Source organism: Acinonyx jubatus, chromosome E3, assembly GCF_027475565.1.
Source record: "Acinonyx jubatus isolate Ajub_Pintada_27869175 chromosome E3, VMU_Ajub_asm_v1.0, whole genome shotgun sequence".
NCBI classification, from domain to species: Eukaryota; Metazoa; Chordata; class Mammalia; order Carnivora; family Felidae; genus Acinonyx; species Acinonyx jubatus.
Window position 1 is genome coordinate 6,567,511 of NC_069398.1, and position 19,023 is coordinate 6,586,533.

At 45.9% G+C, this 19,023-nt stretch overlaps 1 protein-coding gene across 3 annotated transcripts in view; it reads left to right on the forward strand.

Annotated features, from left to right (window-relative positions):
• The window catches only part of SHISA9 (shisa family member 9), a 283,111-nt gene that overhangs the window by 249,335 nt on the left and 14,753 nt on the right, over positions 1–19,023 (forward strand). For 2 of the 3 annotated variants that reach the window (XM_053213060.1, XM_027043224.2), the window contains exon 3: positions 1,181–1,336. In XM_053213060.1, the coding sequence (XP_053069035.1) occupies positions 1,181–1,336 (156 nt within the window). Of the gene's footprint in view, positions 1–1,180; positions 1,337–8,967; positions 9,016–19,023 lie in introns of all 3 variants that reach the window. The other variant, XM_027043223.2, reaches the window with a different exon arrangement.

Genomic DNA, 19,023 nt, shown 5'->3' on the forward strand with positions numbered 1-19,023 from the left:
TGTGAGATCATGACCTGAGCTGAAGCCAAGAGCTGGACTTAACTGGCTGAGCCACCCTGGTGCCCCAGAGTTTAACTCGATTTTAAACACTTTTTTTTTAAGCTGCATGATATCCCATTATATGCATGTACAGATTGTGTATGTAATATGAATGTACAATAATTTAATAATTCCCATATGTATTTTTTTTAAGAAAGATAAGAGATAAAGTAGGGGAGAGGGGCAGAGGGAGAGAGAGGGAGGGAAGGAGAATCTTAAGCAGGGTCCATACTCTAAGCAGAGTCCAACTCAGGGCTCGATCCCATGACCCTGGGATCATGAGCTGAGCTGAAATCAAGAGTCACATGGCCCATCCAGGTGCCCCCAAGAATTCCTGTATTTTTAGGAGCTCATGTTGTTTGTGTGTGTGCATATATTTCACCTCATAGACAATGGTGCAGAGAACATCTCTGAACAAATATCCATGTATTCCGATGTCATTTCTGTAGGCTCATTCCCTAGAAGTGGTATTGTTTGGTCAAAATATGCACTCACTTTACATTCTAAGACACACTGTCATGTTCCTTTCCGCAAATATGGCAAATTGCGTGCCCACCATGAGTTGATGAGACCACACAACTTCCCACATCTTTACGACTATCGGTGTACCTCCCCCCTCTTACTCAATGTTTGCCAATCTCTTGGCGAAGGAACGGCTTCTCGTCATTGTTCTGACTTGCATTTCCTTGACTGTTACTGAAGTTAATCATCTGTATATAGTTTATTTTTTAATGTTTCTTCATTTTTGAGCGAGAGCACGAGATTGGGGGAGGGGCAGACAGAGAGGGGGACAGAGAATCCGAAGCGGGCTCTGTGAGCCCGATGTGGGGCTCCAACTCACGAACCGTGAGAGCGTGACCTGAGCCAAAGTTGGACGTTCAACCAGCTGAGCCACCCGGGTACCCCTATAGTTTTAATAACAGAAATAGCCCCTGCAATGGTAGGGACCTTAACACATCCATTTCAGGGGGAGATGAAAAGTTCTAGGCGCACCCTTTGCCCTTTATTCACCCATCCCCTGCTGCTCTCACTCTCGTGTCCCCAGGAGGGTGGGCGTTTGGGACCCTGCGAGGGTGGGTTGCTTTGCATGGGAGGAAGGTCCCGCCCCGTCTGTGACCACCCCCTGTTAACTTGCTTGCAGATGCTACGCAGATGAACAACGCGGTGCCCACCTCCCCTTTGCTCCAGCAGATGGGCCATCCGCATTCGTACCCCAGCCTGGGCCAGATCTCTAATCCCTACGAGCAGCAGCCGCCGGGCAAAGAGCTCAACAAATATGCCTCCCTGAAGGCGGTTGGTAAGTGCTGTTCTCTTTCTCCCCTGCTTTTCTGTACTTTTCTCTCCCCACCCCCCAACTGGTTTTTCTGCTCCTCTCTTTCGTTCTACTTCTCGTTTTCTTTTCCTTCTTCTCGTCTCCTGAACTCTGTGTCTCTGTCTTTCCATCTCTTCCTCTATCTCCCTCTCTGTCTCTCTCACACATATTCTTGATGTCTCTACCTGGGGCCCAGGTTACTGTGAAACAGTTGCTTTCCCTATGACTAGTCACATGGGGCGGGGTGGGGGGGGTGGCGAGGGACACGTGTGGGGGCTGTTTCCCGGGACGGAGGGCGCCTGGAGGCTTATTTGGACCCACAGACACCTCAGCCCCTTCGTCGTTCACCATCTGCCCTAGTGAATCCCCAGGATATAGAATCCAGGGCACCCGGTGTCCGAGTGTCTTGCCCTGTAGGAGGTAGCATCCATCACCCCGCAGTCACCCCGTCTCTGTGAGGTCAGTAAGTGGAACGCTTCTGCTCTTCTGGATTGGGCACGCAGCCTGGAGCTTGTGCTAAGTTCTGATCAAGTTCTTATCGATTGCACGGGACATTTTATACATCCTGCCTCTTTTTCTCACAGCGGTCCAAAGAGGAGGGCACAATTATTATCCCAGTTTTCAGATCAGGAAACTAAGACTCAAGGAGTCTCCTTTACCTTGGTCCAAATCAAGCAGCCTGTGGATTTTTATTACTCCAGAGCCTATCCTCCCGCTGCTAGCTTCCCCCGGCCCTGCTCCTCCGTTAGTCCTTTCCCCAGCTCACACATGAGGGAGCATCACATATGATGGTGTCCCAGGCTTCCGAACGAACCGTGTGGGCAGGAGTTCTATCGGATGGAAGCAGCAGCTACAGCAAAGTCACACTTTGGGCAGATGGACTCACAGGCCACCTGCTTGCTTGTATTATCAGCTACTTGTCTTCATTCTTTCCCTCACAACCACGCCCCTCATCAGAGATGGGATGGGAGGTGTTTGCTGATTGATTCCTGTGTCTGATATCTTAATTCCATTACAAACGGACACCAGAAACCAAAGCCCAGACGCTGTGACGTGTCTGTGATGCTGGACGTGACCATGGTCTCCAAACATCGGAGGCACAGAGCATCTTGGTGGCTCGGCAGAGGGCCAGGCACATACTAGGAACTCCGCAAGCGTTTGAATCACAAATATCTTTAGGAATTCATGTCTCCCTGTCTCCTAGGGCTTCCAGATGGAGTCCCTCAAAGATGGGCAGACCAGATTTCTAACCCCAAGGGCGCAGGCAGAGCAGACTGACACAGGCTTTTCCAAATCCCAAGCCCTGCAAGAACTCATATACCAGTTCCTGTGTTGCATGTTGAGTTTCTGCACCAAACTCAGCCCTTATACACACCCCATGACCACAGATTCCCCCCATTCCAGATCGTGTGTTTGCACAGCGTATGCATCCTGAGCGTGTTTAAGTAGACTCAAATATTAGGAGGAAGAGCTGCAGGCTGTTGCCTAGGAGAGAAGGAGTCAGGGCATCTACACCAATGTAGCTGTGGAAGCCTTCATACACTGTGTGGTGCCCTGCCCCTCCCCGCCCCCTTCCTGAGCCTTGCCTTTAGGTGACAAATGGCATCTGCCAGTTCCATTTGATTCTTCTTTTGGCATTAAAAAAAAATCAACCCAGACATCCTTTTCCCTTTGAACTGGTTACATTCCCCTAAACAACTTATTTCTTCAGCTTAGGCCTGGTGTCTTGTCCCCCCTCCAAACCCAGTAGTTATTTGGGTGAATCATAGATGGATATTCCCACAATGCTCCTTGATTTTCCCCCCGGATTTGTACAGAGATCCTGCCCATAGCACATGTCTACAGTGCATTTAGAATTCCATTTCCAGTTTTGCCCTCCTTAAGTAACCCTTTCTTCCATAAAGTTCTGTAGTGTTTACTGAATGAATGCGCTTGTCTTTGGCATGAGTCCAATCATAGCTCAGTTGTAAGGAAGCACCCCTAATCTTCTAGAAAACTCTGAAGGATCTTACATAAAGAACCCTCCTCCATCCTGGATATGGTTGATGTGCCCCTCTTCTTCTCTGTCCTTCCTCTCTGCTTGTTGTGGGAGTTCACAGACTTTACCTGAGTCGCCGATGGTCTTGTGACTCTCCAGGGAGGAGCAAATTAAAGGACTGCCTGACCCAATGGGTTACCCACGTGTCCAGCATCTGCCTGCACAAATGAAATGCAGATCCTGGGCTAAGTGCTCTTCGAAAGGTTCTTTATTAAGGCATAATTCACACCATGATGTGTGTGCGGATGATGAAATGCATTTCATTAGCAAAATCATTACCACCCAGGAGAGAAGTTGTTTAAAATTTTTTTTCCTTTGAGAGTTCTGCAGCCTTCGATAAGCAGATGCATTTTCTAAAAATTCCTGGTAAAGAAGGAAGGACTTGGACAGCCTTTAGGGTTAACTGCCAGGTTCAAAAATACCCCTGGAAAATAAATTTCTCTTGGTGGCTTTAATATCCAGAACATGGGGTAGTTTCATGCAGTCACTGAAACTCTCTGACCTCAGCTTCTTCATGTGAAAAATGAGGAATGAAAAGCGAGGAAATTTTAAAATAGAAAATGAAACAATTCTACTCATTCTAGTTATTAGAATACTGTGGGCCATTAAATATGTCCCATCCATTCACTGCCAACTCCAGAGAGAAAAGAGGTAACTGTTGGTACTTTTATTTTATTTTATTTTATTTTATTTTATATTTTATTTTATTTTACTTTATTTGCTTGTTGAAATCACACTCATTAATGTTAAAAAATTTTTTTAGTGTTTATTTATTTTTGAGAAAGAGAGAGAGTGTGAAAGGAGGAGGGGCAGAGAGAGAGGGAGACACAGAATCCAAAGCAGGCTACAGGCTCTGAGCCGTCAGCACAGAGCCTGATGCAGGGCTCGAACCTGCAAACCATGAGATCATGAGCCAAAGTCAGACGCTTGATTGACTGAGCCACCCAGGCACCCCAACACACTCATTGATGTTTAAAGAGAGCTCTTTTCTTTCTACAATTCAGGGATATAGCATGTGAGTACACAATGTTCTCTGTTCCCAAGGGGTTCACTGCCCAAGTGTCAGCAAAAGATTAGCACACATTAGGGAAATGTTAGCAGCTAAACTTCATCAGATTTTGTACAAGGAGGTATGATGGGGTTGGATTATCATTTGTTTCATTCATTCATTCATTCATTCATTCATTCATTCATTTATTTTAGACATTTAATCCGGTGTCCCTTGATTGTAGGTCCCATTGAAGCATGAACCAAGTCTGTCCCATTCATCAGTGCATCCCCAGCACCTAATACCATGCTGGGAACTTACAAGTGCTCCCAATAAGTTTTTGTAAATTTAGTGAATTAGAGCATATGGTGAGTACCACATCAAGTCAGGAGCATGAGATGATCAGCAAGATGGTGGAACATGGCATGGCCTCTGCTTCTGGTCGGGACGGAGTTTAAGATCTCACTAGATATTTTCAGGCTCTTTCTGAAATAACTTAACCTCCTCAGGTCTGTTTCCCCCCTCTGTAAAATGGAGATAACAATACGGAGCTGATGGTTTGTTGGGTAGATTCAGTGATACATTGCACAGAATGTGCTTAGCCTGACATACAGTCAACCTCAGTAATACTGGAACGTATTAAAGTCTCCAGACCAGAGTTGTTTGTTGGCCATATTTTTCCTCAGATCTCCAAGATATACTGATGCCTTGATTAACATGCAGTGGCTCAGGTGTCATTCTGAGGGAGGGAGAGTTTATTCCGGTTTGATGGGAAAGACATACAAGGAAGCTAACTCACACTGAGGATCTGATAAAACAAACAAGCAAGCAAAACAGCAAATGACGTTTTTGAGCCGTTCTAAGGACCAGCAGTCAGCCAAACCTGTTTACTGCCCCATATCTCCTGAATGACGAAGATCCAGACATATGGCTACTACAATCCATTAAAAAAAGATTCCTAGTCTCCTCCAACTGACTCTCCTTCCTAAGTTACAACTGCGGATGTAAACGTTGTAGTTACATCCTCCACCAAGACTGAAGACAAAAAGTGTGTCTTGTGGTAGATTGAGTCGAAATGTAACCTGAAGTCTCCGTTAAGCACACGAGTTCCCTGGCTTGAGCCGCCAGTTTGATGGGTAGTTACGATGTGAAGAACCCACTTTATGGTTCTGCATAGGCAATGTTGACAGGACAGAGGTGTTTGGGAAAATGTCCAGAAGGCTTACCTGCTGGTTCAGAGGGGGGTGGTTCCTGCCTCCAGAGCTGGAAAAAGACCACACTTTCACGTAATTTCTGATGGACCTTGCATACGGAAAATTGACTTCGCATTAGCATTTATCGCCTCTTGGCCCCATGTCCAGTTTTTTCCTCTAGGCACGTAAGACTTAAACTACTGACCACATTTATTTTATTTTATTATTTTATAATTTTATCTACTTATTTATTTAATATAATTTATTGTCAATTTGGCTAACATACAGTGTATACAGTGTGCTCTTGGTTGTGGGAGTAGATTCCCATGATTTATCACTTACATACAACACCCTGTGCTCATCCCAACACGTGCCCTCCTCAATGCCCATCCCCCATTTTCCCCTCTCCCGCACTCCCCCACCCTCATCAACCTCAGTTTGTGCTCTGTATTTAAGAGTCTCATATGGTTTGTCTCCCTCCCTCTCTGTTTGTAACAATTTTTCCCCCTTCCCCTCTCCCATGGTCTTCTGTTAAGTTTCTCCAGTTCCACATATGAGTAATGAAGACATATGGTATCTGTCTTTCTCTGCCTGACTTATGTCACTTAGCATAATACCCTCCAGTTCCATCCACATTGCTGCAGATGGCAGGATTTCATTCTTTCTCATTGACCTACATGCCCTTTAGATGCTTCATTGCAACCCTGGCTTCTCAGTGAGAGAAAGAGACAGGGCGTACCAGCATTATTGATAAAGTGCCATGGTGCCTTCATTTTTACATTAAAATTTTATTAAGAAGGTATCTTCTTTGTTGCTATTTGACAGACAAGGGGCTCTTGCCAGAATCCTGTTCCATTTTCCAATGGCACTGTTTAAAACCACAACAATGCACTTCAACATGTCAGGAATTTCCTCTTTCGTCTTGCTGTACGAGTCATGCGTGAGAAACCTACCTGATGCATGAGACCTCAGCCATGGATTGACCTCTACATGTTTAATTTTTTTTTTTAAGTTATGGCAAGAAGAGGGCTAACATCATTGAAGTCTCAAAACACTATACCTCTGAGGGAGGTATTGTTCCCAATCTTTGGCAGATGAAATTAAGTAATTTTCCCAGCGTCTTCCAGTAAATGGCAGAGGCAAGAATCACATTCAGGATTACCTGATTCAGAATCCTGTGTTCTTTCCATGACATGATTCCATCTTCCAGAGGGCAATTTCTGGCATCAGAAGGCTATAACCAGACCAAAAAAAAAAAAAATGGGGGAGCCTTCCCCTCTTTTTTGGAGGGAGGATTATTTATATTGAGTTATCTTTCTTTGTTTGAAGTTTAAAGTTTTCCCATGGTGCTGAGTATAATTGAGGTATAATATGTTTAAGGTATACTGCAGATAAGGTAAAATTTACATGTAGTGAAATCTGCAGATCATAATTTTACAGTGGCATGATTGTTGAAAGACACATACTCTAGGATAACAAACATCCCAGTAAGGATAAGAAATATTTCATCACCCAGAAAGCTACCTCACGTTTGTTTCCTCTCACCGCCTTTGATTCATCCCCCTTTAATAAGTGTTGAAGTTTTTCCACCCAATAAATATTTATCTAATGTCAGGGGTAGTGGCACCAAGCATGTAGTGGGACCTTACGTGTATATTTGGAAGCCTGTGTGCCACCTGACTAAGTGTCCTTATTTTCAGTGGATTTATGAAAGAGAACTTGTTACCACCTTGCCAGAGGTAAGCCCTGCCTTAGGTGGGGATAGGGGTGACCATGGCATGGTTCCTGTCTTCAAGTGATGAACTTGGCTTAGGGGTAATGACCTGTTTGGTGTCCGTGACTCAGTGACTCATGCAGTCTTGTGTCCACCCACACAGGAAGATTTGGGGCCACATCACTATTTCCAGATGTCAGTGAACCTGGGCGGGTCTCACTTAATTTTAACTTCTTCACCCTCCTGTCCCTTCGTTTCCCCTCTGTTGTGAATAATGAGGTGTTGAGTTCATATCGGCAGGGGGAATGTGGCAATCTGAGCATCCTTTGGCATGCCTACGAGGCCAACCAGAAATGTTTAAATGAGACCGGATCTGTGCTCTGTAATCTTTCACATCACACAGAATGTTCCCTGCAACTCCTCTCAGCTGGCAGCCTGATGTCTGTCTGGAAATTGTGCAAAAATGCTGAGAACTTGGGCTTTTCAGGTAGATTCTTAAGAAAGGAAAGGGGAGCCAATGGCACACACTGATTGGTGAGGCCTCTGGCCAATGGACAGAGGCTGCTGCACAGACACGTGAGCAGGTTTACCCCCCTTTGAGTAAAATCCAATCTTACAGAGAAAGTCTAACAAAGACAGGCTTAGGGTGTGGCCATTGCCCTTCTTAACATTCTTTACGCAAGAGGTTACCAGGGAGTTTTCTTAATAAAGTACCATCACCAGGGCTCATTCGGCACACCTGAAATGAAATTCAACTTAGAGAAACTGATTTCTAAACAAAATTCCAAGCATTATGTGATGCTTAAATAACAAACTTGAATCCTGTAGCATTTAGGGGAATTTCCCTCCCTTAGGAAAAGTGACTCACAGAGAAACTTAATTTGTTCGTTCGTTCGTTTGTTCGTTCATTCATTCATTCATTCATTCAACAGTATTTTTCTTTCTTTTTTCTTTTTTCTTTTAATGTTTTTATTTTTGAGAGGGGGAGGGTCAGGGGAGGGACAGAGAGAGAGAGGGAGACAGAGGATCCAAAGCAGGCTCCGTGCTGAGGGCAGAGAGCCCGATGTGGGGCCCGAACTCACAAACCCTGAGATCATGACCTGAACCAAAGTCAGACGCTTAACCGACTGAGCCACCCAGGCGCCCCATCAGTATTTTCATACACAGATTATGTGCATGGACAGTCCCTACCCCTTGGGGGCCTGCCACCCAGCCTGTAAAGTTGCAGTCACTGCAGAGCCTGGCCCAACCTTGGATTTCCCTCTAACTTTTTCAGGAGAGGGATTGCAGTAAAACAGGATCCAAATGTGTCTTGTCAACAAAGTGTTGTCATTAGCAAAAGTGACCTCATGCAACTCACATTTCCCTTTCTTTCTTAGAGGGTTGAGATTTAGAGCCAGATTCACTGCCTGAGAAATCTCTCTCTCCCTGACGTAACTGAAAACATCTAGGCCTTTTTCAAGGGACTTCTTCTGACCCTCTGTTGGGTGTTATCTTGATGCTGCAGAAGGAAGTGCCTACAGAATCACATTTGCCCGTTTGGTCTCTCGCCCTGTTCCTGGGGCCCCTGAGGCCTGCTCCCCCCCTGCCTTGGAGGCTGCGGCTGGGGCCAGCAGCAGGTGAGGGCAGCGAACACGAGAAGCCGGCCAGCAGATCAGCATCTCTCGATTGTTATTTTTTTAGGAAGTTCTGATGGTGACTGGGCAGTGGCGACACTTAAGTCACCAAAAGGTACTGTACGGCTCTTTCTAGCTCTTTTGTCTAGGTCTTGTCACATTTGACATTAATCATTGAAAGCACAAAGTGTCCTGGTGTCTGTGTGTGACCCAGTGCCACACGTGTGTCCCCATTGAGTGGACCTGAAATCCATCTAAGTTCCAGCATGTAGGTGTTCGTGTGTGTGTGTGTGTGTGTGTGTGTGTGTGTGTGTGTGTGTGTGATGTATCTGTGCTCTGGGCTGTTGTTGAAGAATGTGCTACCCGCCCCCCTTCTCAATATTCATTGCCTGAAGGAAAATGTCCCTATCAGACACCATCCAGGTAAGACATCCAGGAAATGTTTTATTTATTTATTTTTTTTCAGAAAGCAACCCGAGCAAACTAGCAAAACACAAGGTGAATTAATGCAGGAGGGGAGAAAACACACCTTGTGAGGCAGAGATAAACACAGTCAGGTTCTTGGCTCCAAGTCTTGGGGATGATTTAGCCTTTTTGCTCTGTCCAGCTTTCCTCAGGCAGTCTGGGGAGAATCAGGAGTCCTTCACGTGGAGTCTGTGAGTTTAACCAGCTGGGTGGCTGGACCAGGAGGTACCTAGCATCTCCTCACTCCCTACCATGTGCCAGACAGGGTGCTGGCCCTTTGCATCATGTTGTCACTAAATTCCCTGATGACCCAGCCGTGCAGGCAGTGTCCTTCCCCGTTAGCGATGAGGACACGGGCGTCTGAGGGAGGGTGTCTCGCTTACGTCCACAGCTGCTAAGTGCTGGCATTGTAGTTTGGACCCGCATCCGTCTGACTCACATGCCTAGGTTATTTCCCACCTGAGTGATGGGAGTAGCTCTTTTCAGAACAGACGAGAAACTCTGTTCTCTTCTGCTCTCACTCCATTTGCTTTGTTGGATTTGGCGGTGGGGAGGATGTCACTGACCCAAGGCGGTGGAGGCAGAACTGTTTAGTGACCTTGGACTGGGGAAATTAGAAGGCCTCACAGGGCTCTAGGCAGGATACTGGCAGTTCCATTTTTGCATTCTTGAACGATAGTTTTGGTTTTCAAGTGGAGCTGGGATTAGGGGCAAATGGCCTGGAGGTAGCCCCCCTCCCCCCCCCTCCTCCCTGCTGCCCCGGGAGGCTCCTATGATTACCCAGGTGGGCGGTGGCCTGGGCCAGGTACATAGAGAACACAGAAGACAATGAAGTAGGAGACAAGGGACTGTAGAAGGTCATGAGTGTGTGCCTGTGAGCAGGAAGGAGGGAACAGTGGGCCCTCACTGGTTCTCACATTTCAGCTCCTTGAGCAGCATCAGCCTCCCCCAGAGGATTGTTAAAACCCAAATCCCTGGGCTCCATCCTAGAGCTTCAGATTCACTGGGCTTTCGGCTGGACCCGAGGAGTTACACTGCCACCAGGTTCCCAGGGGATGCTGCTGGCCTGGGGACCACACTTTGAAAACCACCACAGTAGAGAAATCTTGCTGGGAACTAGCACCCTCTGGTTAGGTCTCTAAAGATCTTTCTGTGGGCTGAGGGTTCTGATGAGTTTGACTAGGTCTCAGTGGCTCAGAAACAACCTGAGCTCCGGGGGGAGCACGGAAGGGAAGGGGATGCACTGTATTCCCATATCCACAGAGAGAGCCTTAGACCCACGAGTCTGCTAAGGATCCCTTGACTACACAGTTGTTGCCTTTAGAGAGGCAGATTTTTGGGTCTTGCATTAGGTAATAACTGTTTACATGTCAACATCCATTTTTAGAAAGGCAAACAATTTGGAACATGACAGACCTACTAATTTGAGGCATAAACTTTTTTTTTCTCTCCCGTGTGAAAAACAAAGCCATTATGATTCCCGTGACAGCATTTAGAGGCAGTCAGCACCCCTGTCTTTATATCAGCTTATTGTTGTCTGATGCATTTAGGAAATATTTCAGGATGGGTCAAAAGCAAGGGCTTGGAAGCTGTTTTTCCACCCAAACTGGGCTAATTTCACCTGTCCTGTTAAATGCATCTTTATTTATCCTGCCTTGTCTTGGGGGGGGGGGGGGGGAAGGGGTCTCAGAGTTGGCCAGGCCCAAGTTCCTCTAGCGTCACTGATCTTTCTCTAGTGTTCTCTACTCAGTCTCCAGACCCTGAGTCTACATGAGGAAAGGTGTCTCAGAGTTGGCCAGGCCCAAGTTCCTCTAGCATCACTGATCTTTCTGTAGTGTTCTCTACTCAGTCTCCAGATCCTGAGTCTACATGAGGAAAGGTGTCTCAGAGTTGGCCAGGCCCAAGTTCCTCTAGCGTCACTGATCTTTCTCTAGTGTTCTCTACTCAGTCTCCAGACCCTGAGTCTACAGGAGGCATGATAACAAGGTTGGGGAGTTTGGATGGCCCCCACCTCCCACATTCCGCTCCCTTATCAAAAGGGAGACACATGCAGGGTGTGATGGGTTTAGCCCCAGACACTCCTGGGTTACAATCAGGCTCATCATTCAATACTCTTGTGACCCTCAGCAAGTCAGCCAACCCCTCTGAGTCCCTGTTTTCTGATCCGCACAACAGAGACCAGACTGTCACCCACTGCCTAGGTTGCTGTGAAGATAAGGTAACGTGTACAGCACGTGGTGCGGTGCCTGACATACAGAAAGTGGTAACCGCATGAAGGCTATTACTGGCATCGTTATGACCATTTCCAGGTGAACAAATTAAAGGCTCTGGAAAATCTCGTGGTAACAAAAACTGTCAGACTCTACCACGTCATTTCCCAAACACTTTTGATGACTGGTCTCTCTCCTCTTCAGGAAACGCAGTTAACATCTTCACATACAGGGGCATGAATGTGGCTAGAAACCCACTCTGGGAACGTAGGGCAGGAAGGAGCAGAGGAGTAGGAGGAGGGGTGCGCGCCATGTGGGAAGGTTGGTGAAGGAAGGGATAGCTGCCTAGAGGAAAAGACAAGGTCCCTAGAGATGCAAGTGTCCTGTTTCCACCTGCATGATCTCTAATTCCCTTGGGAGGTGAACCATATCTGCCAGGATTGAACGTGGCAAACAGATCACACCGGTTCGCGCCATTCATTTTTCTCTGAGGTTTCTCATGCACACCACCCCCTAGTGGTCCCTGCTGTTACTCCACCCGTGTCCAGCCCTGGGAACTCCTGGCATAATTGTTGACAGTGCACCTGGGAAGACACTACCCCCTCAAGCCCAGTGGACTTTCCTTATCAGCACAAAGCCATGTCTTTTGAAACCTGGTTATGTGAAAAATGAATGTTTGAACCTGACCTATCCCTTAGTCCAGTGCTACATTGGAGCACTGAACTTGGGGAAAATGCCAGCATGGTGCTGTGTACTGTGATATAGTCACTCTGGCTCTGATCAGAAGCAGACCATATGCTTTTGCACAAGCCACTCACATGCTCTGAACACCCATTTCTACCATTTCCAAAGCAGAGGCAATGAAAATCCACACACTGTCGTGTTTGGGCGGGGGTGGGGGGGGGGGCGGCGGGAATGTTATGAGATAATACAGGTAATACACGGCAATGGTGACAATGAAGAAAATGCACCTGATTCAACCTTTCTGCTTTTATGTATGAGGGAACCAAGTCCCCTGAGATAAATGAGGTTGCCCGAAGTCACACGGGAAAATTCTCTCATACCCAGGACATGGACCCCATCTTCAAAGAATGGCTTAAAACCTGGACTCAGAATCAGTGGAGATGCTTGTTACAAATGAAAATCCTTTGGGCACATTGCAAAGAAGCTGGATCCACTGGATGTGGGACCTCAACATCTTTTCATCATGTTTCTTTTTTTTTTTTTTTTCATTTTGTAACTGCACCTTCTGGATAATTCTCTATATACTAAAGTGTGGACCTACCTTTCCCAAGACCCAATCCCTAGACGCAGTTTGCCTTACAACACCAATTCCACATGCCAGCATTCTTCCAAACATGAGTATTTTTGGTGTTTGCTGAAATAAAACTGTTTTCTTAATTGAGGGTTTGAGCTGGAGCCCCAGCTGGAAAGTAGGAACATTAGAGGTGACAGTCTTGGATTTGGTGTCCTGCCCTGACACTCATCAGCTGTGGCACAGAAATTTGGTGGCCTAATTACTCAGTATCTCTGGGCCTTAGTTCCCATTGTCACATGGAAAAGATGATCTTGCCTTTTCGTCCATCTTTAAGAGGGTTTAAGTGAGATAGTGTCAGTGAAATGGCTGAGAGCAGGTCCAGCACAGAGTAGGTGCTCAGTAAATTCCAGTTCTTTCTTTTTTTTGAAGAATATTGATGCAGCTCAATAAATATTCATCCAAGAGATGCTACAGAAGGCACAAAGCAGTAGAAAACATGTAATTTGGGTTGCAGTTCTGTTGGGGTGTGCACATCTTGGGTAAGGACCCACGGAAAGGCAACCTTAGAACATTACTTCATGAAATGCAGCCTTTTGCAATTTTCTGATTTGGGTTATTGGTTTGCTGGTGAGCTGGAGGGTGCAGAGCAGGTGGAGGATAGGGAGGGGATTTTTTTTTTTTAATAAAAATCAAATCCCACCAGCTCCTAAGTATGGCCTCTTTTAAAAGCACACAGTGAGCACTGGAGTTTTGATGAGCTTTCCTGGGAACCCATAGGGCATGGGGGAAATTCTCTGCTTTGCAGAAAAGGCCGCTGTGGTAAGATTGCAGTAAACATTTTATGCTAGTTTGAGAATATGCCCCTCAGAGGCTAAGCCAGCTAGATCTTATTCATTCCAAACTTCGCTGGCATCTTGCATGGTACCCACGGCAGATAACAAACACTCAGTATGCGTTTTATTAACAAATTATTAAGTGAAGTGAGGCATAGCATTTGCAGGGAATCCTGCAGTCTTTTCTGAAGAGGTGCTGGGACATGGATAAATTAAGCACATGGAAGTCCAGGAGACCTGTGTTCCAGATCCATTGCTGCTTCCACCTAGTTTGGTATCCTTGAGCCCTTCAGTTTCTCTCCTATAGAATGGAAGGTTGGGGGTCATTGATCTCTTTAGCCCTTCTGTCTCTGTAACCACAGATCCCAGGCTTTGCTCTCATTGGCTTGCCTTGTCACGTGCCCACCTCTGAACAAATTGCTATAGTAAGGGCAATGAAATGGGTTGATTGTAGTCACTGGGGAGTAGCTGGGGGTGGGAGAGTGGAGAGGTATGTCATCTAAACCATGTGGATCAACAGTAGGAGACAGGTGGATTCCCCACCTGAAAAGAGCCACCTAGGGGGCTCTTCCTAGAAGTAGGATGAGTAAATGATTGGTATTTGTATCAGTAGTCTTGCCATAATAATGCTGCATAACAAGTGGCCCCAAACCTTGTGGTTTAACATTTATTTAGCAGCATTTACTGAGACTAGGTGTCTGTGTACCAGTGACTTATATTGACGTGGGAGTTTCTCCACAGCTCAGCTGAGTTGACCCATCTACCTGGGAGGTGGCTGGATGTTGGCTCATCTAGGCTAGTTTTAGCTGGAGTGACTGGGGTGACTTGGCTCTGCTCTAGGTGTCTCATCCTCAGAGAGGGTAGCCTAGACATCTCATGACGATGACATAGATGCAAAAGAGAAACACAAAGAACTTTATCAAACTTCTGTTATGTCATGTCTTCTACCATTCATTAATCACATGGATGAACTCCGAATCCGCTGGTGGGAAAAAAAGATCTTCCTCTTTTGGGGTGAGTTTCAAAGTCACATAAAAAGAGCATGGATACAGGGAAGGGTGAGGAATTGAAGCCATTCATGCGTCAATTTAACATAGGATCCCAAACCTTACGATCATCTTTGAGATGGCCCTTTGCCTATAGCATTTTGGAAGGAGGTGCATTGTATTAAGGATAATAACCTGTATTTGTTTCATTAAGAAAAAAAAAAACTTGGGGCTTCTGGGTGGCTCATTCGGTTGAGCATCCGACTTCGGCTCCAGTCATGATCTCACGCTTCATGATTTCGAGCCCCTTGTCGGGCTTTGTGCTGACAGCTCAGGGCCTGGAGCCTGCTTCTGATTCTGCGTCTTCCTCTGTCTCTGCCCCTCCCCAGCTCATGCTCTGTCTCTCTCTCAAAAATATATAAAGATTAAAAAAATTAAAAAAAAAAACCCAGTTGCATAAAATTTCACCAGAGGGGAGGTTGATCACAAGATAAACCACACAAAGGAATTTCTGAAAAGAAGTATCTCCATCTCTGGAGCAGCAGTGTGAGATGCATGGAAGGGTGATGAATGAATGAATGCAGTTTCCATCCAGGACCATTCTGTGCAGGGGGCTCTGTGGGCAGCCATGGCTGGACCCCATCTTTATTCAACAGCCTTTCAGAAAGAGATGACTGCATAGCAGGCCTGCCTAAGGACAAGACAAAAGACCTGTAGGGTTCGAGGCCTGGAGTTCACAACAGAGGGGCTCATGGTGTAGCTTGGACACCTTTGGTGCACAGCCCAAGCCAGGCGCTGTTTCAGAATCCTCTCCAGCAAAGGCAGTGGGAGCCCTCAGGGTTAAGACCAAAAAAAAAAAAAAAAAAAAAAAAAAGGTCTAGGCTCCTGGACTCCCCTTGATAATTTTCTTTCTTAGAGAGACACAGGACTTCAAGAAAGCTGGGAGCCCTGAGCTTTATTAGGACCTGGTTCAAATGCAACTTTTCTTCCTTGTGCCTCTTCAGCAAGGCCCAGAACCAGGTGACACAGGGCTAATTCACCATAAAGATAGTCCTTCTCATCTCCTCCCTGGCCCTCTCCTGTCTGAGAAGCTAGGCTTTTTTCCTGCCTTTCTTGTTTCTGCCTGCTGAGACAGTTTCAGGAACCTGCACAGATTTATAGAATGCATTTTAAAAGAAGAGAGAAATACCTGGGTATTTTTTAAACATGAACTGTCCCCGCTTTTGCTTTTTAATTTAGCTTGTGAGGGAGGAAAAAGAAGTAGAGACCCAGAAAATATTCCTGTATAAGTAAAAAGCAAATACTGTCCTACTGAGCCAAAGGTCCCTACAGATACAGTGGCTTGAGGGAAAGAAGTATATCTCTGTTATAGTCCCGAGGGAGGGTGGTTGGTGGGGCAACTTGACTCCAAACTGTCCCACGGGGACCCAGGTTCCTCCAACACTGTTTCTCTACCACCCTCTACCGGATTGTCCTCGGCTGCATTGTTGTAGCTGGTGGCTGTCATAGGCTATGAGAAGGCGGAAGAGAGGACACCCAGGGGAAATGATTTTCTTGCAAGCAAGTAAGGTGAAGTGGAAAATTGGGTGCATCCCTTTTGCTAACCTCATGTGGGCAAGAGATGAACTACATGGCCAAACTGAGCTTCCGAGAAGGGTGAGGAAATGTAGCTCAGAGCTGGGTGGCCATGTGCCCAAGAGAAAAGGGTAGAAAGAGACCCGAGAGACAAATGACCACATGCTACACCTTCCCAGGAGATGTGCATTTAAGGAGGCCTGCCTTCTGCCATGTGTAATGGTTTGTGCTTTAACCTGCCTTGTCTCCTTTATTCCTGTACTGCACCCTTCAAAGTCAGTCTTAGTATCCCCATGTGAGTTTCTTTTCCTTTCGAACAATGACAGCAACAGCAGCTACTGTCTGTTGAATACCTACTTATGAGGCAAGGACATTGCTATTGTATATGATTCCCTTTGGTACCCTCACACTCCTGCCATGTAGCCCTGGTTGTTCTATTTTCAATTTTGTTGGTAACCTTAAGAGAGATCAGGTTATTTGCTCAATGTCTCCAGCTTGTAAGTGGAAAACCTGGGATTTGAACCCAGATCCATCTTCTTTCAAAGGGTAGGCTCTTTCCGCCATATTGTAAGGAAGAATTTACGGTCACAAAAAATCAGGTGGGAGTTCTTCCAGACATCGTTAGATTCTTCCAGACCTGATGCACTGCATCCTTCAAGGTGTGGCCTCATTAATACTTCTTTCTTTTGCTCATTAATCCTTCTAATTCCTGAAATTTAATGCTGAAGCCTTGCCTTTTGAGTCTCAGGCTCTGCTATGGCTGTCACGAGCCCGGTGTAGGATTCAAAACCAACACTTTGGCTCTCTGTCATCATTGAAATTGATTGCTGCTCTCTGGGTGATGGGGAGGGGATGCTAGAACCACAAGAAAAGGAAATATTGGGTAATATCTGAAAATATCCCACTACATTGAGGGAATCAGCATGATGTAGCGTGAAGAGCCCAGGCAAGCACATCTGCCTCATTGGCTTGGGATGGGGTGGGAGCCAGATACATGACATAATATGGAGAGTGCCTGGCCCTGAGTGATGAGGAAGAAACTTGCGTCTTCTCTCAGTTCTGTGAGAAGTGAATGGTTCTTTCCAGCCCAGCTCTGGGATAGCTGGTCTGCTTTTGGTCAGTGCCCCTCAGAAATGCACAAGACCTGTGCACTAGCCAATTTGAATGCTGGAAGAGTCACAACCTGGCAGGGAGAGTGTCATGTCACCCCCAGCTCCCTCCTCACCTCAAAGAAGAAGATAAACATAGTTTGCCTTAAGAGGGAATTTGGGGCTTTGTTAAACTTTCCATGGTGACATGGGAATATGTCTTACTTGAGAATATGATAACTTACCTGTACACCCCCACCCCTGATGTCTGGAGAGGGGGAATTGAGAAAAGTGATTTTTCTGCATAATTCTCATTCTGCCCTCCATTTCTTTAGTTTAGGGGGATGTTTTCCCACAGATAAAACCTTCAAAAGGAAACAAGACTATTCTCCATAAGGCAGGCAGCCTAACCAGGGAAGTGGTGAGTGCTGTAGCCACAAATTCACAAATTCCAGGATACCTGGTATTCGGCCAGGTGTCCTGGGTTCAAATCCCAGTACCGTCACTTGAACAAGTTGCCAAAGCTCTGTAGCCTCAGTTTCCCCATTTATAAAATGGGACTGATGATGGCACCTACCTTAGTACTGTATTGAGAGTATTACACGGGTTAACAAATTCCCTAGCCAAGTATCTAGAACAGAGCACACACTTAATAAAGATGAGCTTTTACTCAGTTTACCACTGGGGGAGCTGGGAGGGAGGCCAGATTTCTGCTCTAGCGAAGCAGTCTCTAACCAGCCCATGCCTCCTTCACCCACCTTCATCTTGCTTCCTTGAACGAACTGCTCCTCTGCAGTCATGCCTCTGCAAGACTATGGCCAGGGATATGGAGCAGCACCAGGTTCTCCGGCCCCAGAAATAAAGGAACTTAACCACTGCTTATTCCTTAAGTTTCTGTAAAGCACAGGGCACAGGTCAGTCTTCCATGATGCGGACTATGTATTAGCGTTCTCCAGAGAAATTGAACTACAGACACACAGATACATCCTATTATTTACATATATTCCTATATATCACACATGAATTATATATATATATATATATATTATCAGTTTGATTGAGGCAATTCCCCATAATAAATCTCATATATATGTATGTATCTATATGAATATTATAAATATTCATATATATGAAAAATAGGATATCTATATATATGAAAGGAGATTTATTATGGGGTGTCGGTTCATGTGATTATGGAGGCTGAGAAGTCCCATGATCTATTGTCTGCAAGCTAGAAACTCAGGAAATCCAGTGGGGTGATTTCAGTCCAAGTCCGAAGGCTTGAAAACCCGGGGAGCCTATGGGGTAACTCCCAGTCCAGGAGCAGAAAAGCAATGCCTCTCCTAGTCCAGGGGCAGAAAACCAATGCCAGGCAGTCAGGAAGGACATGGATCTTCCCTTCCTCTGATTTTTGTTGTATTTCATCCCCAAACACATTAGGTAATTCCCACCTACATTGGGGAGGGCAATCTACTTTACTGAGTACATCCGGAAATACCTTCATAGGCACACCCAGAAATAAAAATTAATCCAGACACCTGTGGACCCATCCTAGTTGATGCATAAAATTAACCACGACACAGTAGATGGCCTGAACAGGAGACATTCTGCCCATTTCTGATATTCTAGAGAATGTTGTTGGTATGTGAACTATTTCCAGCGCTTCCTTGCCTTCATCAGATGAATCATTGTACCCCTACTATATGCC